The sequence below is a fragment of the Saccostrea echinata genome, unplaced genomic scaffold (assembly GCF_033153115.1).
Source record: "Saccostrea echinata isolate AGI-Se365-2 ecotype Australia unplaced genomic scaffold, CSIRO_AGI_Sech_v1 ptg000034l, whole genome shotgun sequence".
Taxonomy (NCBI): Eukaryota; Metazoa; Mollusca; class Bivalvia; order Ostreida; family Ostreidae; genus Saccostrea; species Saccostrea echinata.
The window spans coordinates 1,017,534-1,043,828 of record NW_026889783.1 but is presented as its reverse complement, the minus strand read 5'-3'; the positions used below and the strand labels follow the sequence as shown (position 1 = coordinate 1,043,828).

The 26,295-nt window shown below is 32.5% G+C and overlaps 3 protein-coding genes across 4 annotated transcripts in view; 2 read left to right on the top strand and 1 right to left on the bottom strand.

Annotated features, from left to right (window-relative positions):
* LOC133199344 (uncharacterized) overlaps nucleotides 1-14,842 on the top strand; it is a 29,252-nt gene extending 14,410 nt beyond the window's left edge. The window contains exons 2-4 of the mRNA XM_061335151.1: nucleotides 13,664-13,780; nucleotides 13,914-14,051; nucleotides 14,168-14,842. Coding sequence (XP_061191135.1) covers nucleotides 13,664-13,780; nucleotides 13,914-14,051; nucleotides 14,168-14,409 — 497 coding nt within the window. The 3' untranslated portion in view covers nucleotides 14,410-14,842. The remainder of the gene's footprint in view (nucleotides 1-13,663; nucleotides 13,781-13,913; nucleotides 14,052-14,167) is intronic.
* On the top strand, nucleotides 5,162-7,985 carry LOC133199343 (uncharacterized). The gene is made up of 4 exons (XM_061335150.1): nucleotides 5,162-5,667; nucleotides 6,288-6,407; nucleotides 7,289-7,426; nucleotides 7,669-7,985. Exons 1-4 carry the CDS (start codon nucleotides 5,406-5,408, stop codon nucleotides 7,899-7,901), a joined length of 753 nt encoding a protein of 250 aa, XP_061191134.1. The 5' UTR covers nucleotides 5,162-5,405; the 3' UTR covers nucleotides 7,902-7,985.
* Nucleotides 14,843-19,648: 4,806 nt separating the features above from the next.
* Nucleotides 19,649-24,714, bottom strand: LOC133199341 (cingulin-like). 2 transcript variants are annotated; one of them, XM_061335148.1, is made up of 8 exons: nucleotides 24,578-24,714; nucleotides 24,270-24,346; nucleotides 23,771-24,142; nucleotides 23,264-23,467; nucleotides 21,900-21,992; nucleotides 21,635-21,787; nucleotides 21,073-21,135; nucleotides 19,649-20,370 (listed from the first exon to the last, which is right to left on the bottom strand). In XM_061335148.1, the coding sequence occupies exons 3-8, from the start codon at nucleotides 24,134-24,136 to the stop codon at nucleotides 20,077-20,079; spliced, it is 1,173 nt and encodes a 390-aa protein (XP_061191132.1). In that variant the 5' UTR covers nucleotides 24,137-24,142; nucleotides 24,270-24,346; nucleotides 24,578-24,714; the 3' UTR covers nucleotides 19,649-20,076. The 2 variants fall into 2 exon arrangements, with proteins under 2 accessions (XP_061191132.1, XP_061191133.1); XM_061335149.1 differs by having other exon boundaries at nucleotides 23,771-24,137.
* Between the last annotated feature and the right edge of the window lie 1,581 nt (nucleotides 24,715-26,295).

The following is a 26,295-nucleotide window of genomic DNA, read 5'->3' as shown; positions in this document are numbered from 1 at the left end:
ACACAATTAGTTACTATGGCAATTCTGGCAATTCTAACAGATTTTACGAAGATCTGGTCTCCAAAGGCTACAAAGATATTGTCAATGAGGAACTCCACCATCTATTTAATATCAAATCTCGAGTACTTGTGTGTGGGATCAGAATGATTTTTAAGATAGTAAGATTATAGATGACCAATCACAAGATATGAAAAGTTCCAGCTATAATTCGTGTTATGTATTCCCTTTCAAAATATTCATTAGAATTTTTTCAACTGCAGTTTGTCCATTGCATGCACCCTGTTTTTTTACAAGTGTTGAAATAAGTCCTTCGTCTCCTGTCTTTGGGTTTTAAAAAAATTTCCCCAGACGATTAAAAATTTTATAAGGAGATGACCAAAAAAAATATCACATTTTATATTCTCATCATATAACTTCAAAGCATAGCATATAATGTTAAAGTATCAACATATAATGTCAAAGCTTTAGCATATAATGTCAAATTATATTTGTAATAGTGTCAGTATACATGAATAATTCAAAGTATATATACATGTATCATAGTATAGTATATAATGTCAAAGTATCATCAATTAATGAAAAAGTACCATCATATGATGAAAGAGTATCAGCATATAAAGACAACATTTTGGCTAATAGTGACGACGTTACAGCATACAGTGAGGAAGTATCAGTGTATAAAATAGCAGCATATAAAGACAATGTTTCCACATGTCAAGAATCAATATATAAAAACAAAGTATCGATATTAAATGAAGAAATATAAACCTATAGTGAAAAGTTATCATCATAACATGAAAGTTTTCCGCATAAGGCAGTCAACACGTTCTATTTCAAAACATGTGATATTTCTTACAGTTATTTTTTCAATAATAGAGATTTTTTAAATTGAATTGAATACAAAAAGTAATGATGTATAGGTAAGCAGCTTGCAGACAGTTTACCTGTGTTGTAGAGTAGGATTTCCTCCATAGCCAGCTTTTCCTTCGGAATCTGTTCTCTAGAGTAGGATTTCCCCCGAAGGAAATCTCATACGAGCCAAATTTCCCCCTTTTTCTTTCTCAGAATAAGATTTCCCCTCTTTAATCACTGCTTAAATCACATCGACAATATTTTGGCTAAAAGTTTATATGAAAGTCAAATGATTTTTTAATGGAAATATGAGTGTTTTCGATTCAAGAACTGTCAAATTTAGTATGAAATCTTAAGATATATAGTCAAATCATTAAGTCGCGTCCCAAAATTTTAACTCATAGGATATTGTAAAATTAGTAACTCAAAAATCGTAAGACTCGATATCTCAACCCTCTCTCGGCGCAGTGGTATTTGTTTGTTCACGAATTTTAGAATGTACCTCAGGCCACCTTTAGTGATCTGATTGTTGTTTGCCCTCTAAAGGCCCGGTATTTTATCTATGGATCGACCCTTTTTACAAAAAGTGTGTGAGAAAATTCAAAAATTTATGTTCTTGATAGGTTTCACATATCATTTTGTATTTGAATCTAGTAGTTCTTCAAAGGGACAAAAGAAAAAAAAAGGCAAAACCAAAAAAAAAAAAAGGCAATACAAGAAACACTTCTTTTGGAAGCTGAAGCATAAGTATGTCCCCTCGACCCCCAGTGGTGTAATACGAATTTGAAAGCAGAAAACAAATACTCTGTTCAAGTTTTGCAAAATTTCAAATCTTTAGAAATTAATGACCCATAATTAGTTCTATGGCAATAGCAGCTATTTTGGATATATAAACACTAGAACCTTGGAGAGACACTTACACAAAAATATTATGTACATGTAGTTTGAAATACAATTGGAGGGGAAAACATTTAATTGGTTAGACAGTTACTGAGAAAAACAAGATTTTTTTTAGATTTTCGTACTTTGTATATTTCAATGAAACTCGTGAACATTTTTTAAGAAGGGATACTTGTAACAATATGACGTCTCCTTCCGCTCATACATAAGTACATACATGATATTTTATTGAGGGACATTGGCTCTGGCGGAAACCGCGCTCTATAACTATTACACAGAGTAGGATCCCCTCCCTGGAAAATTGAATCTGGTGTGGGATTTCCGTAGGGGGGATCTTACTCTAGAATCTATTTTTTCGGAGGGGGGTTTTGGAGAAGACTATAGGTTTCCTCCTCGTCTGTCTGTCGTCTGTCTGTCCCTCTGTCAGTCTGTTTTCCCGCTTAGATGATTATTTGACGGCCTTTCTAAAATTTTAAGGTGAACCAGATTTCCAACTTGGTTTTCTGATCTTTTTCCTAAATCTTTGCAAATATTGAGCTATTTTTGATATGTGAGTCTACCGTAATGAATTATATCTCGTTTGCATTTTGTTTTGCGTCAATGATTTTTGATGGAATTATGGTCATTTTAATTTTCAAGGGGAACAAGATTACAGTTGCCGGTAGGGGATTGGCATTGGTTATGCAATACCCTCAGAAAGTTTCTTTTTACACAAAATTGTTTTCAGGAATTCTATACCTGTTAAGCTAGCTTCAAAATCTTTTATCGAAACAGATTTTGGTTTAAAATTGCATGTCGTGCGGTTAACACGGAGTTCATATACACCAAAGCTCTTTACCAGACAGATTTATATAAGTTTCACCCACTCCCTCATCGAATTTCATTGAAGTAGATCATTAATTACACTCAAGTTGAGTTAATAATGAAATGGGAAAATGGCAGACTTTCCCATTGTGTATCGTGGGCACACTAATAATGTAAAATAATACTATTAATGGAATTCTTTCCACAGATTGTATGATACTTCTCTTATTTGTGGATCATTATACGACACAGGAATAAACATAGTGAAAGTTTTCCCCGGGACAGCAATTATGTCTGTTTATTAATTGATTTACTTTTCGATGTATCTCAGGCCTTATGAATTTAAACAAAACACACATTTAACCTATTGTTTCAGCAGAATTTTTCGAGCCAGGTATGGACAGAGAAAACAATTTATGCAATGGAATGTTTATCCAATGTACATAGCAATGTTCCAGGTAATTGTTAGCAAATATACCATGTATTAGGTATGGCAGAGTATAAAGGTTACAACACGTAGTAACGGACTATTCTTACAACATCTCTATTATACTTCAGTGAAATGTACTAAATGTGCTGTGAACTAAATGTACTAAAGCGTATGATGAATAAAAATCTCGTTCAAGTTGCTGTTAAAACAATAAAATAATTATCTACATACGATAAACATACATTTTTATATGTTGCCAAATCCTTTGAGGAATTTATGAAATGTTTGGTAAACTCAATGCGTTTGATGTGTTTCACTGGAGAACTTGATGTTAAAGTCATTATTTCATGTTCAGTTTGTAAATTTTCACTGTAAATTTTGACATTATATGAAAGTACATGCATATTTATTTGGGAGGAAATATATATGTCCTTCAACTCATACACTTGTGAATTCTCAAAATTCTCATGTTTGTACTTACCAAATTTCAGTCAGTATGAATGTATGAATTTGTAAGGTATTGCGGGGCTTGTTTGGGACATGTCCTTTCAGAATGTTTGTTCGAAAACAGTATTTAAAGCGGTTGGGTAAAAATATTTAGTAGAGGAAGTTTAAATTCAGTTCAGGTTGACCCTCTAAGAAACTAACTCAAGAGCTTACTCTTTTTTTCAGATCGTTTTTGAATTTACAGTTTAATTTCAATAGACTTTGAAGAAAAAACTTTGACATTTTACATGAGTTTTTTTACTTCAATATCTCCCTTTCACGTTGATAGCCTTAATCTCTGTTCATTAAATGTATCGGATATGGAGAAAATTTATAAAGATGAAAAATATTGATGCTTTTTTCACATCAAAGGGAGGCTATCATTAATTGATCCAGGAGAAGAAAGCGCATAATGATAAAACTGAATCAAAGCAAAGCAAGAACTCACTTGTGCTAACTGAAGTTATAAGTTGAAGTCTACAATCAGCATATTGTGCTAATTGTTAACAATGAATTCAGATCCCAAAGACTGCCTATTTTTGCAATTTAAGCTATGGTTATTAAAGAGATACATGTACATTTTAGAAATTCCTTATACTAGTAAAAGATCAATGAAGTTTTAAAAAGTCACTGTTGAAGACAAAATAATGAACAACCTTTTTTCTTATCACAGAGTCCCTATGAAATTGATGAAATTTTTTTAAAGCAACTAGAATAAAATCATTTTTGAATAAATAAAATCGATAAATCGGATATATTCCATAATTTACTATTGTCTCATTGATCCCTCTCTAAGATCTATATCATTATTTAATAGACTTAAGATTACACATTATATATATATAGCAGTAAATGTACATGTTGTTACTTCTGCAATCTTCTTACATTTAGAAGCGTCTGTCGTGATCAGGTACAACAAGTCTTTAAGATGTACATTTATGTATCCTATAAATGCTGACAACCTTGCAGATAAGACAGAAACTGATCGATGACCGTTTTTGTTTTATAAGACAATGCGTCGTGACAGAGTTCATTCCCTTCAACTTATACGTCTATAACGGCGATTTATTGTATTGATCCTGCTGTTCATCAAATAGTCCTGTCTTCATCACATTTAATCAATTTCAGAAAATGCAGGTCGTCAAGTTCGTAAAATGATGCAATTTAATTTTAAGAATTTGGTTTATTTGGATTTACCATTATCCCTATTAATTAAGTCTAGACACTTTGAACGAGCTTGGGATATTTATTAATTAATATCTTATATCCCTTGTATCCTAGGTTTAATTTCTTAATATTTTGAAGACAGTTTAAGGACTATCTTCGTTTCTTACTGTGTAATAAATACAGATCTTTTCTTAAAACTGAGAAAAGATTTCTTGATTAGCAAGAATTCGAAATATCATAATTTTTCAAAAGGTTACACAATTTTGCGTGTGGGAAATACTCTAGGTACTTCTCGCGATTGAATTAAAGTCTTGTCATTAGTGATGACTGCTTCATAATGATGAAGATTGACTGCTTCATAATCACGAAGGTTCCTCTCTGCTCAAGTTCAGATTCCGACGTGTTTGATCTCCGTTAAGAAGAGAATCGATCGATTATAATGAAATTCTCCTTGTTGCTGCACTTCTGTTATCCCGCTAATCGACTCCCATTACCCTGTAAATGAAACGCTCAATACACAAACTTAACTACCATGGTGATTTCTTCATTGCGCATGCGTTATCGAGGAGGAAATTGGACCATATTTTTAAAAATCTTTACCTGTTGTTGTTATTATCGCCTGTTTTTGTGAAAGAATGATTCAGAAAATGTGATTTTTGAGGAGGAATTGCCATTAAACCTCATCCGTCCATTATGAAATGAATAAATTGATTCAAAGTGAACTAAATGGATAAAGATTAGCGGTCTTTTTAATCGTCATAGAGCGATGCCTTCACCACTCGTTATCCTCGCGTCTTTGTCTGTGGTCGTTGGGATACTTGGCAGCATTTTTATCTTATTAGCCATATCTGTGGACTCTTGGGAGGAGATAAATTTTTCTATGACTAGCACCAACACATCTTCACTGACCATCACACCAGCAACGTCACGATCTGACGTCACTGTATATCATAATATTAACACTGACACCTACTCTTTTATGTATTATCAATATGGAGGGCCGTGGAAATTATGTGACCTACTTACAGGTAAGTAATGAAATGGAATCACCATAGGCAGTTTTGTAGTTCATTATGTGTTTCCAACGTTCAGTGAACTGTGGTATTCCATTATATTGATAATCAATATTGAAGATACCAGTTGCCTTCACTTCTAAACATTTTATGTTACTTTAATGATTATCTTTTTTCAGATCAAAGGTCTCCTTTTTTTATTAAATAAAAATTACTCATAGTGGCCTTCATAAAAGATACAGGATTATCAAATATTACTTATGACGATATAAACTAGGAATCATCTTCGTATGTGTACGATTTAATTTTACAGTATCAAAGTCATGTACTATACAAGTGTTAGTAATATTTTCAGATCCCATTGGGTTACTTTAGAGCGACACACTCTAAGGTGATGCAGTTCGTGTAAATATTCTTCTCTTACAAATATTCAAGAGTTACAAGAATTGTTCTCTGAAATGTATCAAATATTCACAGAAGACTACAAACTTTAACTCCTAATTTTTACCTTCCTGTCCAAGTTACAGAAAATGATTATTACTTTGCTTTAGAATTCCTTAGACAATATCAATGTCTGTACGTATGTAAACTGAAGAAGAGTTCAAAGGATAACGAGTTCTTATTTTGTATTTTAGACGACGCTCGAGCTAAAATAACGACCTTGGGTGGTGAATACAGGGACAGGTGCTATAACTTTGTGTCTGAATACGATGAAGAGTCGTCAACGCTTCAGAGTGATGGAAAATCTATTGCCAGTAAGTCATTCTGATTTACAAAAGTGATATATTAGACTGTTGTTGAACATTACATCGAGAGTATTCTAAATGGCAATAACAGAATAAAGAGAGTCTAATTAAGGATACATCAGGTCTAGACAACACCTTTCATTCATACTTGCAATAAATAATCATTTTCGAAAGCAAATTAAAAGTTACTTCAATGACATTTGAAAAAAGAAATCATCTAAGCTAAGAAAAAATTATATAAAGGTAAATGAATCAAAACTAAGTACGGGGAGAATCATTGGCTGGTTTTATAAGTAGTAGGAAAATTCAAGTAGGATTTTTTATTTGATATCATTTCTCAGAAAATGGAGCATTTTAATCAGGAAACTGTAATACGTGATCTTGCTGTGAGCTTAGACCCAAGAGTATATGAAACAATCATGTGATTCATTTTGACATTAAACAGCTTCATTGAAAGGATGGATTTTGCAGAAATCAGAGAAAAACGTTAACGGTGACTGACGATCTAAGCGGCATTGGTAAATAATAGAAAAAAAGAGTCAAGCCAGGATGTCTAAAAACTCCTTTTTTATGAGATAGCAACACTTGTAAAAGGATGACGATTTCATAAGTGAAAAATTTCTGCTTCACAAAGCCTAAATAAGAACGTACATGTATTTCTTTACAACTATTTAGAGACAAGGAATCAATCACAAAAGATATTTTATGATCGATGCACGTATTCCATGACATATTGATGAATTTAAATCCATCACAAAAACCAGTCGATAACGAGAAGAACTCCAAGTTAATTTTCTCCTTGATTTGTAAATGGAATGTTTAATTTCCAAAGGTCATTGTACTTGATGATGTTGATCTTTGTTTATTTAACGCTTCAAATTTTGTTTCAGGATTGCAGAACTCAGGGGCATCGTGTTTCATTGTCTGCATCATTGATCTAGTGGCGGCCTTGGGGGTCGGTGTCATTGCTCTTATCCATAAACACGTTACAGCTTGCATGGTCACTGGGGTTCTCTACTGTATGGCAAGTTAGTATTTAGCCTGGACATGTGTTTATATGATCCATCACGAATATGATTTAGTATGTCTGAGTAAAGTTCTTCATGTGATCTGATAAGACAAAATAAATAAAAACTTCTTGCCTGATTACACTAATTTTAATAATCTCTCTCTCTCTCTCTCTCTCTCTCTCTCTCTCTCTCTCTCTCTCAAAATTATATGTAAACAATTTAATATTTATCTATTTAAACTGTATGCTCTTATTCTTCAGGTTTATTTACTGTCTTCGGCCTAGCTATTTTCCATGTAAAGCATCATTATGAATTGTATTACTGCCAGTCGCTGTATCCCATACCAAAAGACTCCTGTGAGTACCGGACTCTGACAATTTTGTGGGCGGTACCAGTGGCGTGGGTGGGTGTGGTCGTGTGCTGTGCTGCTAGTGTTCTATGGTTGTTTCTGACACGTGCTCTGAGAGTCATCAAAGCAAAAACGATGATATGATGTTTTCGATGACTTTTTTTTTTATTGTATTGCTATTTTTGTAAATAATATACAAAAATGTTTTGTTATGACGCAATAAAAAGTACTTGAACAAATAAGTTTAAGTGTTTTAATTCTATTATCAGTATGAAATATCAATTCAATATTGTCTTGTTTGTTCGTTATCTTTATTGTGCAGTATTTCTAGTTCAACTTGTAAAAAATGGCTTTAAATGTAAATCGCTCTAAAGTTATGTCAATTACATTTCACTTGAATCCCTTGTTTTAATAGCTAAATTTCCAATAATCTTTTAAATAATTGATGATTTTCCTGGTTGCAAATAAAGCCACCCCGTAAGGACTTAGTTCGGGTTACTGAAATCGATCAGTCATTCATGTTGAATACACAATATCCTTTGTCATAAAATGGTAAGAATATATTCTTCTCTCTGTGAGGTGAGTGGTTAAAAGGCAGTTTTTATGAATGGGATAGGACATTTCTATGCAATGTCTGATGGAGGGAATTAAAAATTGCATTTTCCAAATTAAAATTTAAACCATGAAAATGCATCAAAACAACATACGTTCAGTAAAATTATTGCCGTTACAGTCATTTCAACCCAAAATGTTGAGTAATTTACTTAACCAAATAATACATTTTATAGTCAATTGAAAAACTAGTAAATCAATAATATAGAAAGGGTTCACCTAAAATTTTGTAAACCTTTACTCCATCTAAAAGATTCAACTCCAGATTTCATGATATATGGTGAACTTGGTCGATCTCCCATGGAAATTCAAATAAACAGACGCAGGATATCTTTCTGGTCAAAATAAATTACCCGAAAGGAAACAAAAATTGCAAATTCATACTTTGAATTAGGATTTATTATAAATGAAGAAATAGGAGGGAAAATCGGTTGTTTTGAAAATATTAGAAATATTTTGAACAATTGTGGACTATCTAATATTTGGCTTGAACAAAGCAAGCATAATATAATTCAATTCACTTTATTGACAATTACCATGTCGGCATACAGTCATGACATAAAACGAATTAACAAGAATAATACATACATATACAAAATGACAAATGTGAGTTGAACAAAATAATGTAGAGTATATTCACATATTTCTAAGTATTCATTGCTGACTTTCTTTTCTGGTGTCAAAGCACTTTTTCAAAAAACAACATATCCTTCTAGCAGTTGTAATATTTGTAGGATTGACAATTTTTCTAATGGGATTATCACTAGTATATGTGTTTACATTAAATATATCAGTATAATTGCATCTAAATTGGTCATACTTTGAACAGTATAGAACAAAATGTTTTTCATCTTCAATAAATAATTTACATGAATAGCATAAACGTTTTTCTCTAGGAATAGGGGGTTTACAGTATCTGCCCGTTTCAATATACAATGGATGGGCACTGATCCTTAATTTTGTTAATACAGATCTAAAACTTTTCTTTAAAGGCAGCTTTAAATAACTTTGCAATTTGTATTCATTTTGAATTACAATTTTACTATAAAAAGCTAACTTTCCAGAGTTTGATTTGCTTATATTTTTCAGTTGTTCATGTATCTTGTTTTGGTAATGCTCTTGTAATTTGTTTTTCAAGGTTGTGTGAGAAATATCCAAAGAAGTGATATTTAATTTTTGTAGTAATGAAGACAGTTTTCTTTGCCAAGATATTCTAGATACAAGTTTTTTGTCTTCTTTAAATGCAGAAATCACTAAATAATTATTATAATCATGTTTGTTTTCCATTTCCTTAAGTCTCTTAAAATATTTAAACATATATTCATAACATAAATAGTACAAAGGAAAACGACCCAATTCACATAAAACAGCAAGATTTGATGCCTTTCTATGTACCCCTAGTATGTCTTTAAATATTAAGTGTTGTGTTTTTTCAAAAGGAAATTGGTCTGAAGACATTAAATCACATTTGAAGTCAGTTATCCATACTTCAGATCCATATGTAATAATTGGTATTATCATTGACTGGTATAATTTTAACATAATTTCAGCTGAAAAATTAATGTTTGCAGGAAAATTTGATTTAATAGCATAATATGCTTTCCTAGCACGTTCTGATAGTTGTTCAGCTGCAAATTTCATTTTTCCATCAGATCTGAACACAACACCCAAATATTTATATTCATTCATTATGTTAATCATTTGGTGATTGTAATAAAATCTAAATGATGTTTCATCATCTGTTTTTCTTGAAAAAAATCATAACATCTGTTTTATCCATATTAACACACAATTTCCAGTCTGAACAATATTTTCCTAAAACATCTATACAGTTTTGTAGACCAACTTCTGATTCTGATACAAGGACCAGATCATCAGCAAAAAACATATGATTTATTGGCAAAGTATCTAGATATGCAGGATTTGTGCTTACATTTTTAAGATAATTCACAAAATCATCAACAAAGATATTGAAAAGTGTTGGACTTAAATTATCACCTTGTTTGACTCCTCTATTAGCTTTAAATTTTTCACTCATTTGATTGTCCTTTTTACAAGAATAGTATGTATTTGTATACATGTCTGTCAAAAGTTTGAGAAAGTTACCACCAATACCCTTTTTATTCAATTTGTATAAAAGTGCAGATCTCCACACAGTATCAAATGCTTTTGAAAAATCTACAAAGCACACATATAAATTCTGTTTCTTTGTATAAAGATATTTGTTTACAAGTGTTTTTAGTACAAATATATTGTCAGTGGTCCTATGACCTTTTCTAAATCCAGATTGATATTGACTTAGTAGGTTATTTGACTCAAGATAATTATCTAAGCGTTTCTGTAGAAGGCCTGTAAAAAGTTTTCCTAAACAACTTGTAACACTGAGACCCCTATAATTGTTTGTATTATTAGGATCACCATTTTTGTATAATGATGTTATAAGTGAAAGGTTCCATTCTTTGGGCATTTTTCCATTTTTAAGTAGAATATTAAACAGTTTTGTAAGGACAGGTAAAAGGGTAGTATTGTTTGTTTTAATAAACTCATTTAAAATTAAGTCAGGCCCAGCACTTTTACCATTTTTCAGCTTTAAAATGCTTTGTTCTATTTCATCTTGAGTAAACAAAAAGTCTAATGGATTTGGTTCAGTATTTAGTTCAGTGTACTTGTATTTCAAGCTCTCTTCATCAGTATATTGAATGTTCAGTAAGGATTTGTAGTGGTCAACGAATTCTGAAATTCCAATTGTTTCTGCATTAGTTTTCTTTGATTTATTTTCTTTTATCTTATTCCAAAATTTACTGGAGTTTTGTGGCGAAAGTGTGTATAAAATGGTTCGCATTAATTGATTAATTCAAACAAAGTTGGCACTTGGCAATCATTCAAACCTCACCTAAAGCATCAAATTATAGCATGTACAAAGACGAATTTAAAAAAAAAAGTTTCGACGTCTGTCCGACAAACTAATAAGCATTTCTCCTTCTGTTTAAGTTCTCCGATTCATGACCCATGGTTTAAGAACTCAAGCATTAGGTACATGATCAGTAGATAAAACATTACAACAAATATTAAGAATAATCATGTATATTTAATACGTTAAAGAAAACAAAATTAACGTTAAAAGATTTTTAGAAAATCACTTTTTCCCCAGAAAAGCAAATAAGAAGTTTTCATATTCCTATGCTCGCTGCCTCCTCAGTCTTTTTCACGAAAATATATAGGTCACACTTCGATTGATAATGATAAATCTTTTCACCAATTATATTACATGTCATGATCGTCATAATTATTGTTCGTTAATTGCCGTATATTTTCTTTTGAGTTAGAATGTTTTAAAATTATTAACTGTGTGTGTGTTTTTTTCTCTCTCTTTTTTTAAATAACGGAATGGTTTTCCGAGCTCGGAAAGATCTTCGCTCGTGTGTAGACCTAGGCTATTTGGTCTTGCAAGAATAGGTGTGTGCACCGTTCCCTAGTGACGCTTAGATCAGTAGACTGAGTATCAGTACTTGCTACGGACATAAAGAAGTTTAGAACTATACACCAGTTTCATAACAAGTGCAGGTTTTTTACTCAAGGTGAAGCCTTATACTGGGCTAGAGGGGCTGAGTTATGGTCATCGATCTAACACGAAAATGTACTATTTTTGTAAATAAAAACATTTCTAGAAACAAAAATGAAGTTTATCTTCAAAACGTCTGTATATTCAAAATCAGTATATGGTGGAGGAATATTCAGTGATGCTCCATAGCCGCAACCGATCTTGCGCTTTCCTTTGCGTTTAACAACGGCCGTCAATGCATCACTGGACGAGTTCATTGATTACTCTAAAAGGTGACAGGTTTGAGTGATAGTACTTTTTAATAGCACAAAATTAAAAAATAAATTAAAATCTATCCTTGATAGATCTAAAGTTTTGCTATTTATAAAAATGGGCTATCTTTGATAATCCATAACGGCTTGGACTTGTTTTGAATTTTTTTTTTTACAGAAGATTCTATCATTGCAAAGTTAGATGGTACACATGTAGCACAGGCCCATAGTACGCGGGATTTTTTGGGAGTCCCCCCCCCTCACTTTGAAAACGTTGCTATAGGCCTGTAACATGCTATTTGGATTAAATATTCCTGAAAATGAGTGAGGCGTTAAATACGTTTTTAAAATTATACGATTAATTATATTTAGTTTATGTTCTATGTGAAATTAAAACTATTTTTATGCATGTGCAAATTTGTGATAAAGTCACTACATGCATGTAACGTTATATATGTACATGCAGTTTGTTTCCTACTATATGCATATTTTACTCAACAAAAGATGTTGAAACTCAGTAGCCTAAATATTATGTCATTTTAGGATATTTATGTATATGGCACTTTTATAGTTGACTTTCTACAGCTTGAGTATCTCTGACGTTTTGTCAGTAAATACTTGTTTTTTTTATTAGAAATCATCTGAACACAATGAAAATTCGAATAAATTAAAAGTCGAGTATCTTGGATATGGGGTAACCCATATCTATTCTTGTACACTTCGATCGGACAGATATTTGTGGTTTCTCATAGCAAAACATGGACACAGCCATTCTTTCTATAATACTGGGGAACGCATTTTTTATCTGCAACTCCTCCTATATCAATTGAATAAGACTTTCACAAAATCTTTCTCACATAGTCCATTTTTTATCTGCAACTCCTATATCACTGAATAAAGTTTAATGACTTTCGCAGAATCTTTACTACATATTGCTATTTTACTTTTCGATCAGACAGATATTTAGGGTTTCCCATAGCAAAACATGGTCCCTGCCATTCTTTTTATAGTACTGGGGATACCTATCTCTCACCCTCAACTCTTCCAATACCTTTTAATATAAAATTTAATAAGACTTCCACAGAATCTTTCTTACATTGTGCCATTGTGCACCTCCTATTTTACAGTTCGATCAGACAGATATTTGGGGTTTCTCGTAGCAAAACATGGAAGGACACTGCCATTCTTTCTTTAATATTGGGGGTTCCCATCTCTTATCTGCAACTCCTTTTATACAACTGAATAAAATTTAATGATACTTTCAGATTCTTTATTACATGTACTTAGTACCATTGTGCACCTCCTATTTTACCTTTCGGTCGGACATATATATTTGTGTTTTCTCAAAGCAAAATTTGGACTTAACCATTATACTCATGTCGGAGCAGGGAATATCATTTTGTGAGCTCAGTGCTCACATTACCTCTAGTTTGGTCTGCCGATCTAATAGTATTCTGACCTAGATGTATATTTACTTTCAGATACAGCACGCGCTACCATGAAGACGACAGGTGTGGACAGGAAGCAGTGTTTTAACTTCCTGACTGACTATGACGAAGAATCAAGAGCCGTGTCAACAAATACCAAATCATTCATGGGTGGCTGTAACAATCTTCGAATATAAAATCTTTAATCTTAGATTTTCTTTCCTTTTCAAATGAAACAAATAAATTCAATACTCTTGAGAAAGTATCTAATAGACAGTTAATTAAAAGAACTTTATTTATTCAGGTCTGCATAATTCCACAGTGGTATGTTTCATGGTCACAATTATTGACCTGATTGTGGCCAATTTTTTGGCAGCGCTGGGGATCTACAAGAAACATGTGCCAGTCTGTATGGTAGCAGGCGCTCTCTACTGTATTGCAAGTAGGTTCTCTGTAGCAACCTTTTCTTTCCCAAATTACTTTCAAATGCTTTTATTTGAGGATATACTGTTAGTAACAACGGTGTGTTTATGACTTTTTTCTTTGCTTCATTTTCAGGTGTGTTCATATTTTTTGGTCTCGTTATTTTCCATGTGCAACATCATTACGAGCAATACTACTGCCAAGCATTATATGACATCCAGGACCACATATGCTCCAGTCGGTCAGTCAGCATAGGGTGGCCAGTTCCGGTTGCGTGGTTTGGTCTGATTCTTTGCGGGATGGACAGTGTTTTATGGGTTTTCCTGACGCAGGCAATGAGAATCATAAAAACAAAGACGATGAGTGATCGGTATTAGTAATTTCTGAAGGAGGAAACAAACTTCGTTCAGAGGATGGAAACACGTGGTCTGTGATGTGAAGTAAAATCTCTGGATTTTGTCTTCAGATTATTTTATTAATTAAAACATTGACTATATTCACTATTTTCCGTCCCTAGTAAACCCGTCCTTTGTGAACAGCAATGCAAGAAATCAGAAGTACATTTGTGTCTGATAAATTGTTTATAATTGAAAGAGGTTAATATGCCGTGCCTTTAAAATAACATACACAAATCTGTACTCGACGCACAAATTGTGTATGAATTGAAAATCAGCATTTTTCTGTTCTTACAGTGGACTTCACATTTTTTAACATGTTGCATTTTACAAGTGTTAGTGTTGATTGTCGTGTTGTTGAGGAAATATTTTTCCAATGAAGAAGATAATATGAAAAAAAAATACTAGATTTATACAAACCTACTGAATCATATAAAATTATCATATGAATACATGTATATAAATAAGCAATAAGTAAAAATAGTATATATAAACTACTACATAAAGACACAACAGAGGTTTATCTGTTTTTAGAATTAATTTATCTAATTTGTTAACGTTAGGTGTTATTTATATATGTTTTTAATTGTTAAAATCATTATTCAATAAAATGTCTAAATGTGTTTTTGTTTTACTTTATATTCTTCTAATATATTTTCAGAACTACTTTGCTTTCTCCAAACAAGCAATAATAAAGTAAAAACGAGTTCCATAATAAAACTATAAATAAAATAGTTTACTATAATGAATCGGTTTACCACCTATATGCTATGGTCAGTCTGTTGTTGACATGCCTACTCTCCACGAATGGTCTCTAGTTACGCCCCTTACAGCACCTTTCTTTATAAAAATGGTCTATTTACATGAGAACTTTTCTAAATATGTTTTATTTTTCCTTTCATATTTCGATTTCTCCAATATATGCCAACAACTGAGATAATGACTGTGGGTGTTGCGGTATTTACAGTTCCTTCTCGTGAATCCAATAGATTTGTAAGCTTTTATGGGTTTCTCACATGATGCTTCATTCCTCTTCCCTGATGGTTGTGTTCGTGTGGAATATATTTTTTTTTGTTTCTTAGTCAGCAACATGAGGTATACACTCGATGTTTTTGGAATAGAAAGCTTTCTCCGAGTTTTTCAATTCTCAAGTGCTGCAGTTTCTCTGACATTCTGTAATAATATACAGACCATTATTTATATATACCTCCAGTACATGATTTATTATAAATGATAAAAAAAAGTACATGGACTCATCCCCAGGGGAGCACTGCATCAACTGCTCGAGAAAGAGAACCACATACATGTTGCATTTGTGGGCAAAATTGTAGAACACCAAATTTCCCTTTTAAGATGTGATTTGTTTTTATGATAGTTTGGCGCTTTTGCATTATATGCTGTGGTTATTTCATGTTGAAATTGTACTCTGCATAATATGCTGAGATTCCCTACTTTTGCATTATATGCTGTGGTTCCCTCACGAAAAGGTGATGCTTAAATTACATTATATTCTTTGACTCTTTCAGGTAAATGGCGCTCTTGCATTATATATTGTTGTCTTGATTATTCGGAACTCGTTTGATTTTATCTCTCGTATTTTAAGAGCTGCAATGGCCACCATGTTAGCAAGTATGGAACACGCTCTATAAAATTTTAGTTTCAAGCAGTTTTAAATTTTGAGAGATAAAGTATTGTAAGTTCTGTTTTATGAAATGTGAAGATTATGAACAGTGATCATTCCTAAAAGAAGCAAACACGGACCTCTGAAAAAGAGGTGGGATCGGGTATCATGAAGGAGTAAACATCCCCTGTCGACCAATCACTCCCGCCTTGTGTTCCTTGTCATAATCGGGTTAACGAAAAAAATCGTAGACAATTCAGTGTGAAAATAATGGCCTAACAAATTGAATGAAAGACGTTAGTCAACATTCTACTTAACGACAGATTGTATTTGCAGACGTCATCCTTTTTAAAATTTGTTTTGTGAATGAAAAGATCACATTTTCAAACTTACGGGATTTTTCTGCAATAATACACCAGCAATTTACTAGTATTTCTTGGCTTTTTTAATTGTTACTTGCCGATTGACGTATTTTCTTCAGAAAGTTTTGAACTGTAAGAAAAAAAAACATTGTAGAAAAGGAGAAACAGTTTTAAATGTTCTTGCCTTATAATGAAATTTGTCACATTTATGAACATTAACAGTGATCGCTGATGCTTGTTTACCACGTAATTTTTTTGAGGGGATTGTTTGAATTCTTTAAATTAGTTTTGTATTTGTTTCGTTTGTTTGTTTGTTTGGAAAAATGATGTAAAATAAGCACATCATATAATGCAAAAGCACCATCTTATTCTGAAATAACCACAGCATAATATCTTTTTGTTTTGTTTTGAACATATATTGACAATATGTCAATGGGATGGACAATGATTGGTAAGGAATAATTACATGAATTTCGGGTATTATAATTTGAAACAGTGTTTCTAACCATTGGTACATTTTTTTTAAATAAATAGGAGCTAGATTATTATGAATTTTTAAAATTGTTAATAATAAAGCATTGTCTCTTCTTATTTCAAGAGGTTTCCAACCAGTTTCTACTGTATGAAATATATGGAGATAACGAACAATATTCAAGCTCAAAAGTCCATCAAACGATACAAAATAGGAGCAGAGCAAACACGGACCTTCAAAACATCAGCGGTGGGATCAGGTGCCATGGAGGAGTGAGCATTCCCTGCCGACCGGTCACACCCGCCGTGTGCTCCTTGTCATGATCGGGAAATAACGGAAAAATCCGTCGACAATTCAGTGTGTAAATAATGGCCTAACAGTTAGTCTGAAAAACGTCAGTCAGCATTTGACTCAGTGATAAATTGTATTTGGTGACAAGGTCATTGTATCGACCATAGAACTTACGAAATGATGACTTTAAACGAGACAGCTGATATTCTTGTTTCATCAACTTGTTTGTCAATAATTTACCTCGTTTTTGAAATTGTACATACGTAGAGCATGCTCTTGCGTATCGAATCAACCGAGAGATATAAACCCCGTATGCAGGTGATGAAGGTATATTGCTGCAGAAGTAAGGGAAGATGACGATTGAAAAGTTAAAGTCATTTAGTTTCTTGATACTTTTCTGAATGAAAAAAAAAAGACAGGGCTTTCATATTTGACGTGTACATTACCTTCGACAAGACCCTTTTAAATGTAATATGATTTTTGACTCCTTGACCTTGAAGCTTGACTTACTTTTCAAACATTTTAACATTGGTGATAATTTTTGAATGTGAGAAAACAGGGTGTTCATATTTAATATGTGCATTACCTGTGACAAGACCTTTTCAAATGTACTATGATTTTTGAGCCCGTGACCTTGACCTTGAAGTTTGACCTACTTTTCACAAAAATAAACATTGGTGATAACTTTTGAATGAAAGAGGATAGGGCCTTCATATTTGACATGTGCATTACCTATGACAATACCTTTCCAAATATACTATGATTTTTGTCCCTGTTACCCTAACCCTGAAGTTTGACCTACTTTCAAAAATATTATCATTGGTGATAACTTTTGACTGAGAAAGGATATGGTGTTCATATTTGACATGTGCATTTCTTATTACAAGATCCAAATATCCTTTGATTTGTTACCAAATGACCTTAAACTTGAAGTTGACCTGCTTTAAAAAAAATTAACATTGGTGATATTTTTTGCATGAGAAAAGATACTGCATTCATATTTGAGCTGTATATTACTCGGTACAAAACGTTTCCAAATGTACTATTTTTTTGACTCTGTTACCGCAACCTTGAAATTTGACCTACTTTTAAAAAAAAATAACATTGTGATAACTTTTTAATGAGAAAGGATATGGTGTTAATATTTGACATGTGCATTACTTGTTACAAGATCTTTCCAAATATACTTTGACCTTTACCCCCATCAACTTGACTTTGAAGTTTGACCTACTTCTCAAAAAAATTAACATTGGTGGTAACTTTTGCAGGAGAAAAGGTAACTTGTATTAAAATTTGACGTATATATTACCTTTTACAAGACCTTTCCGAAGGTACTATATTTTTTCACCTCGAGACCTTAACCTTAAAGTTTAACCTACAGTACTTTTCAAAATTTTAATATTGCTAATAACTTTTGAATGAGAGAAGATAGGACTTTCATATATTTATATTGCCTGTAACAACTCCTTTCAGAAAGAACTATAATTTTTTTACTTCAAGACCTGATCTAGATGTTTGACCTACTTACGTGTATCTGAAATTTTAACCTTGGCGTATCTTTTGCTCTAGAAGAGACAGGGCTTCATATTGTGTTCACATGTGCATTACTTGTGACAAGACCTTTCGGATTTTATTATATCTGACCTCATGATCTTGATCTTGAAGTTTGATGTAGTTTTAAGAAACTTTAATCTTGGCAATAACTTTTATTCATTCAAAAATTTTATATTTTTATATGATGGACAGACAAGACAGGACACTCACACAAGACAATTCAGTACAATATTAATATAATTGCATCCCGACCACTAAGACACTGAAAGTGGGGGGGGGGGGCACAGTTCTTTTAATTTTCTTGTTGATTGTTGATTCTGGTTTGTGAAATCATAGCCCCAGAGTAAGCGTGAGGCCAAAATAGGAGTCTCAGTTTTACATGGATATATAAAGGGGAAAAGATTTTTAAAAATCTTTTGATGACGAACAGCTAAGCCATAATTAGATTCAATGATAGGCAAGCTCTTTAGATAGTGTCAGATTAAAGTCTGTTCGAACCATGGCCATCGGGGTTACGGTAGGACCACAACAGGGGGTGAAATTGAAAAAAAGAATGTGGAAAATCTTTTTAAATGTTAATTTTTCTGGAGAGCATCAGATACAGAATTAGTCAGATAACAATTCAAGCATCTTAATGTAGTGCAGATACAAATTTGTTCAAATCAATGCTGGACTGAGACAAGGCTGGGCACAACAGAGTCAAAGTTTTGCAAGAAAATGTTAAGTAATTTAAACTCCACATAGATTACATTTTATACATTTAGAATTGCCTGTTTGTTTAAAATATTCCTAGACTTAAGGAGATGGAAGCATTTTTGCTAAGTAATAAAAGAGACCATGCTATATTTGATTGAACTAATTTGAACTAAGATTTTCAATCATGACGTCCCTGGCTATAAAAAAAAAACCAAAGCGCTGCTAATGACTGAGACACTAACGACTTTAATAATTGTTGTCAAAACATGACAGTGTCTTAAATCCACATTAAGGTAATTAAGATTGCAGTGTGATGATCTCTGAAAATAGAATGTGCTTGACAAATAATAATAACAGTGAAGAAAAAATATTCCAAGGTTCTATGAACATCAAGAGGAATTTTTTTTTTAAATGTATTAAATCTATCAGGAATAAATTGTCTGGTCACTAAATATAAAATCACAAAATTCCTATATTTATTGTTTTATATATTTCTGACATCTCTTATATTAAGTGGAACATTCTCACAATTGAAATCTTAAAAAAGCAAACGTGACTAAAAATATATTCATATAAGAAAAATAATCTTTGTAATAAATCATTCAGGACACAACAAAAGAATTATTTGATTTTTCAACTACATAAAGTGAGATTTAATCATAACATTTCTGAATATGTTCCAAATGGTCTTTTTCCAATGTGAATTCTTCATAACACCTATCACACCTGTACGTTCGGGGATTATGGCTCGGTTGTCTCTTCACTTTATTTAGTGCCTCGTGTAAGTCCTGCACTGTACTGTGAGTTCTAGACCCTTCTTCATGATAATTACGATGTACCACCTTCCCAGCACGAGGGTATAAAGGGTTGGTCTCCTCTACTTGACGAGCTTTCATTTCTGCTATTCTTTGTTCGTATACATTTCTGTCTTGTATTGCTTGTTCATACTGAAACAAAGAATTGTAGAGTTAATCCATGACATGTCTCTGATGAATTCATTTCCAGGTACTGTATATATTGTCAATTCTTTTTTAAAGGAGCATGGACACAGATGCGAATTGCATAACCTTTAAAATTTTCAGTGGAATTTCATGACTTACATATTGCAAAAGCATTCCAGACTGATATAATATTGAAACCCTTTTCAGATACTTCTTTTATCTAAAAATTATAAAAACTATGAATTTCTGGCATGCTTGATTGTATTACATCCTTGCACTTTCATAATCTAAAATTTGTCCTTAATATTCAAGGATAGTGGGAAATCTGTAGTATGTTAATAAAAGATATTAAAAGTGTAATCAAGAAAAGTCAAAAAAGAAAGGTAAGAAAGCAAAACTAACACACCAGTGTCATCAGTTTGTGGCGAGTAATGTGAGCAATGTAAGCAAATCGAACACACCCAGTTAAACGTAAACTAATATTATGACAATAACAGAGCTTAATTGTGCCACTGTTTACAAACGCAGGTGTTTAGTGTTAAGTTATGAAGAATGCCGGTGTCATTGAATATTAAAAGAATTTTCATGTAAATTCAAGTCATTAAACTGAAGCTATTTTTCAAATAAAATTAGAAATTGTAAACAAAATAGCAACACAACTGTGTCCATGCCCCTTTAATCTATATACATGTAACTTCATGTACTTACACTTTCTTGCATTTTCTGCAGTCTTCGATCTTTTTCATTAACCTGGATTAATAATTGGTCCACCTACAAAACTACTTTTATTAGGCTATTTTTGTTGGATGAAAATATAAATCAAATAAATTGTGACTAAAAAAGATTTTCTACATTAAACTCTTATCTAAAAAAATGATATGAAGTATAGGGATGTTTTAATCCATTAAGATGAATACATATAAATGGGTTATTTCTGCTTCATGTTTGCTTTTTATTGGGGGGGGGGGGGTCTTACACTTGCAATAGATTCAGTTTCATTTTTAAATATGTCTAAATACAGATTTGTTCAAAAAAAAAAAAAAAGATAATGCTGTCTGTTTGAATTGAAGAAATTTACCCCATTTTTAATTTGCCCACTAAAGACAAGGACAAAAGGGGTGAAAATAAAATGGGGAAAGAGATTTTCCCTGTATGCAGCTAAATATTTTAAAAAATGGAATAATAATTTTTGCTCAATTAATGGTAGTCTAAATCTGATTTGAATTAGATTAAAAGTGTTTGAAGATAAAAGTGCCTCTTAATGCCTCACCTGTTCCAAGAAAACTTTCCTGTCTTCCTCTGCTATATTAAGTTCTTTTCTGAACTTTGCATTCTCTGTTGAAAGTTCAGACCATTTCTGAATGGAGGAAAATTTCTCACACTCCAGTCTTTTCTCTAACCTTGCATAATTTTCTTTCATCTCCTAAAATTAAAATTAATATTAAACATATTTCTTTTATTTGTTAAGAAAATGCATTGCAAACATCAAAACTAGGACAACTTTAGATACATGTACTTCTCCAGTGTAAACTTACAGCATTTTCCCTCTTCATGTGTTCTACTTTCTGTTTCCAGTTATGGATTTCATCTTGAAGCTGTTTTTCCCTCCGACTGACTTCATTGTCCTCCTAAACAAGACAAAGAACACTAACTTAAGTTAGGATCATTCACATCAAAGTTTATACAACTCTTGGATTACCAGATTGTGACTCGTACACAGCAGTAGACTTGATATTCGTCTACAACAATATACTATTCAGATGTCAGGGCTCATATGACTCTTTCTGGTACAGGGTCCTGTACTTTTTCAATTGTGAAATTTAAATCAAAAAGGTTGGAAATATTCAAATAAAGACAATAATATTGAGGCTTATCCTCAATGCAAATTTTTTTTAGAGTATCAGAATTTAATATTGTTGATTAAAAAAAAAAAGGCTGAAAATTAAATCTGCTTGTCATTTGGGAATTTTTACCTTTTTTTTTTGAGGGGGGGGGGGGGGGGAGTCAATTTTCAATTGGGACAGGGTCCTTTTACTAGACCTGCATGCAAGGGATATGAAGCACTGGAAACTGTTTTAGTCCTTTTTATTTTTTATAATTAGAACATGTTCACTTAGATCTAATCTTTTTTAAAAATTATTTTAATTATAGGTAAATCTTTAAGGGATTTGCCTAAAATATGAATATACATACAGTTGAACTTTGGTATCTCCAACACTGATATCTCGAATACCATGGATATGTCGAAGTGATTTGGAACTCCCAACCCCTTATTCTTTAAGTATTTTCCCCTGGATATCTATAGGTATCACAATAATTGAGCCACGATACGATATGTATCACAATATGTTGAATTAGTTATAAATTTTTTTTGTATTGAAATGAACAAAACAATTATTTACAAATAAGAATAATTTATTCAAAGAGGTTGTATATATCTGTTGTAAAACAAAATTATTTACACAAGTGGTGTTTATTATTTCATATTTATATTTTGCATATTTATTTTTATATATTTAACCCAAAATGTTAAGTAAACAAAGAAAAACATAAGTCAGAATTTCTTTTGCGATATTTTGATATTTCTTCATATATGTATCGATATGCGTATCATCCTCACATTCAATCAATATTATTGATATCTTGATATATTGTCCCAGCCCTACTGTATATTCTTCATAGTGTTAAAACAAACTTTTATATTTCCTCCTCATAAAATTTAATATCTGATCCAGTTTAAGGTACCCTTTCTTGTTCTGATTATAAAATACAATCATAGATACAATTACTCTAAATGCATTTTTCTTTTCCCTGTCCACCTCTTGGATTCAAATTTCAGAACTTCTTACTACATGTATATGATTAAGATAAAAGCTATTGATGAAAGTTTAATTTTTACCTTTGAGAAACTATTTTCCCTGCTATTTCTAGAGAATTCCAAGGAATTGGAGGCGGGAGCCACAGAGATTCCTTCTATATCATTTTTCATATGTTTCTTGTGAACCTGAAGATTCTCAATTCTCTGTTTTAGATCCCGTATTTCACTCTGTTGTGCCTTCACTCTTTCTTCCAGAAAACTGGTCGCTTCTGATTGCTTGTCACCCTGTGCAATTCAGGAAAACATGAAATAATTGAAATTTGGTTTTTCCTTACTGCATCTATTATATTTTATTTAAACAGTATTGCCTTCCTTATTTTTGAATATGACAAAATGTATATTTCTTCCTTAATAAATTGTGGAAAATAATTGTAATATTTCAAAGAATATCTAAAACTAAAAATATCTTATGTATTCATATATTTACATAAAATGTCAGCAAGAGCAAATTTAAAGTAAATTTTAAGATAAAGTTTCTATTACTTATTTATCAAAAAAAGGAAAAGAAAAGAAATTAAGAAAACCTACAAAACTAGCATTTTTGTAATCTGCCAACTTCTGCTGTAATTCTTTCATAGCTGTTTTGGTTTTCTTTAACTCTCGAACCACAGAAAGGAACTGGTTTTGTGACACACCATGACTGTGTGACCAAAGATCTGCCATCATCTGTTCTCGGCGTTTGCTCTCTATAGACATAGAACCCTGCGATGGGGTCAGATAACTCCGAGGATCCATTGAATTGTTCCCAATTTGAAAGTCAGGAAAAAGTGATAGGACAATATGGCCTTTTTGATTTGGTATCAGATTCTGTACAGCTGGCTGTTTTGTTGAAATATCACCATCCACATCTAGATCTGAATTTAGGGTGACGGCTGACTTTGTCTCTTGCTGCATCCTACTCTGTCAAACATGGAATTGCAAAGAAATTTACCCCAAATAAAATTTAATGGTTTATAAAGAATGAGATTTTTTTTATTATCATTTGATTCTGATAAACTTGCATAAGTATAAAAACCCGAAAACTTACCTTATTTTTTCATTTCTCGAGAGTCAGCAGTTGTCCATATGACTTTTAGGAAGCATTCTATTTATGTCATAAATATTCTGAAACAAATAGATCTAATTCATTGATCTACGGGAAAATTATTTTTAAGATTTTTCTTATCTCATTGGGATTTCCCCAAATTAATCCACATGGTATAACATTATCAATGCCTATTCTATTATGCCTATGAAGGGTTAGCAACATCCTCACACTCGATCTGTATGTATAACCACAACATATTCTCTATTATATAAATAAAGTTAAAAACCAAATTCGAATTACTGAGATACCTTTGTCCGCTTCCTCTTAAGAGTTTGTCCCGATTTTTTTAAAGCAACTCTGATCGGATATTCAAACTGTAAATAATATTGTCAAATCAGCAAATGCCAAGATGAAGATATAAACAGAAACCTGGGACTCCCAATCCAAAATAGGAATGAATGGAACTTCCTACTTTCACTTTTGTACCTTGGATAATTCGTTCGTAAAGTGGTTTACTTCCTGCATCGATACATTTGCCAAAAAAGGAAATGTTTTGTGTCACAGTAGTAATAAATCAGTGAATGTAATTTTGTGATCTGTGAATATTTAAATTTTCTAAATGTTCGTAATAATAAATACAATCCACAGTCGAGTGCACGGGCCGGCATAGAAATCAGGTGATAAGTTGTCATAAGAAATTATATATAATGATCAGAGACATGGATAACACTCTTATTTATATATCTGGCAATGATTACCTTTATATGGTGATGTGACAAGAGTAAGAAAAAATACACTTTTATATATGTACATAATGTACAACATGCAGGCTGCAACGGTTTCAAAAGTGGGCGGTGGGGGGGGGGGGGGGACTTCCCAAAAAAATCTGACAAGCAAAAAAAAATTTTTTTTTAAAAACAACAACAACAACAACTTACACTGACCAAAAGTGGGGAACCAACTTCCCAAAATTATCTGACAGGCTAAAAAACAAAACAAAACTTAAAAGTTATGCAAGACAGTATCCAATTCATATTCGGCTCGGTTTCAGGATAGTGTGGTTTTGTGTTGTGTGTTTAAATTCACCGATTATAATAAAAATTGAATTTTAGCGATTTTCGATTTTTACTATCTGATCCTAAAGTAACCTAGCTTCACCAGTTAACTGCTCAATGGCCCTGAGTATCAAGTATAGTACTGAAGCCCTTCACTGGCATATGGTGACGACTCTCGTATATGAGTGAAAAAATTCTCAAATGGGACAATATACAATTAATTAATTGAGCACTTCCAACGGTTTGCAATCAAACCTAGATGTATTCGAGACAAATCTTGAAATGACTGGTGTCTTAGTATTAACTTACCCATGCAGGACTATATACGACAGCCAGTTGCTTATTGCAAGCCGCTTACTTCCACTGCAACTGTTTGTTGCCAACTGCTCACTGCCTCCGCTATTTTATCCTGCAACTACCCCTTGTATATTGACCTAATAAAGGTAACCTAATAAACCAAAGCTTTATTCGGTCAATGCCCTAATAAAGCCTCGTGTATGTATTCCGATGTTCTAAAAGCATTGTGACGTCATGAATATTGCAATGTTTACGCCATGGCGTCTTAGTTTCAACTGCAGAGATGTACCTAAATCGGTTGTAAAAGCTCGTTTTGGAGGTCCTGTAAAAATGTGTTGCAGGATAAACAAAATACACGGAGACTGTCTTGAAATATAAGCGATATTTGGGCGAGGGTAAGAAAACGTGATAGAGGGCGAGGCTTGCAGGTGACCTATTGCTATCTGTTTTTGTCCGTCGTCGTGCGTCGTCCGTAGTCATTCGTCCGTCGTGCGTTAACATTTAAACATTTTCAGCTTCTTCTCTGAAACTGCTCAACCAATTTCAACCAATTTTGGCATATAGCATCTATGGGTGAAGGGGGACAAAATTTTTGAATTTCATGGTCCCTGCCCCCCTGGGGCCTGAGGGGTGGTGCTAAAACCACCAAAATTGATGCAATTTTTAAAAATCTT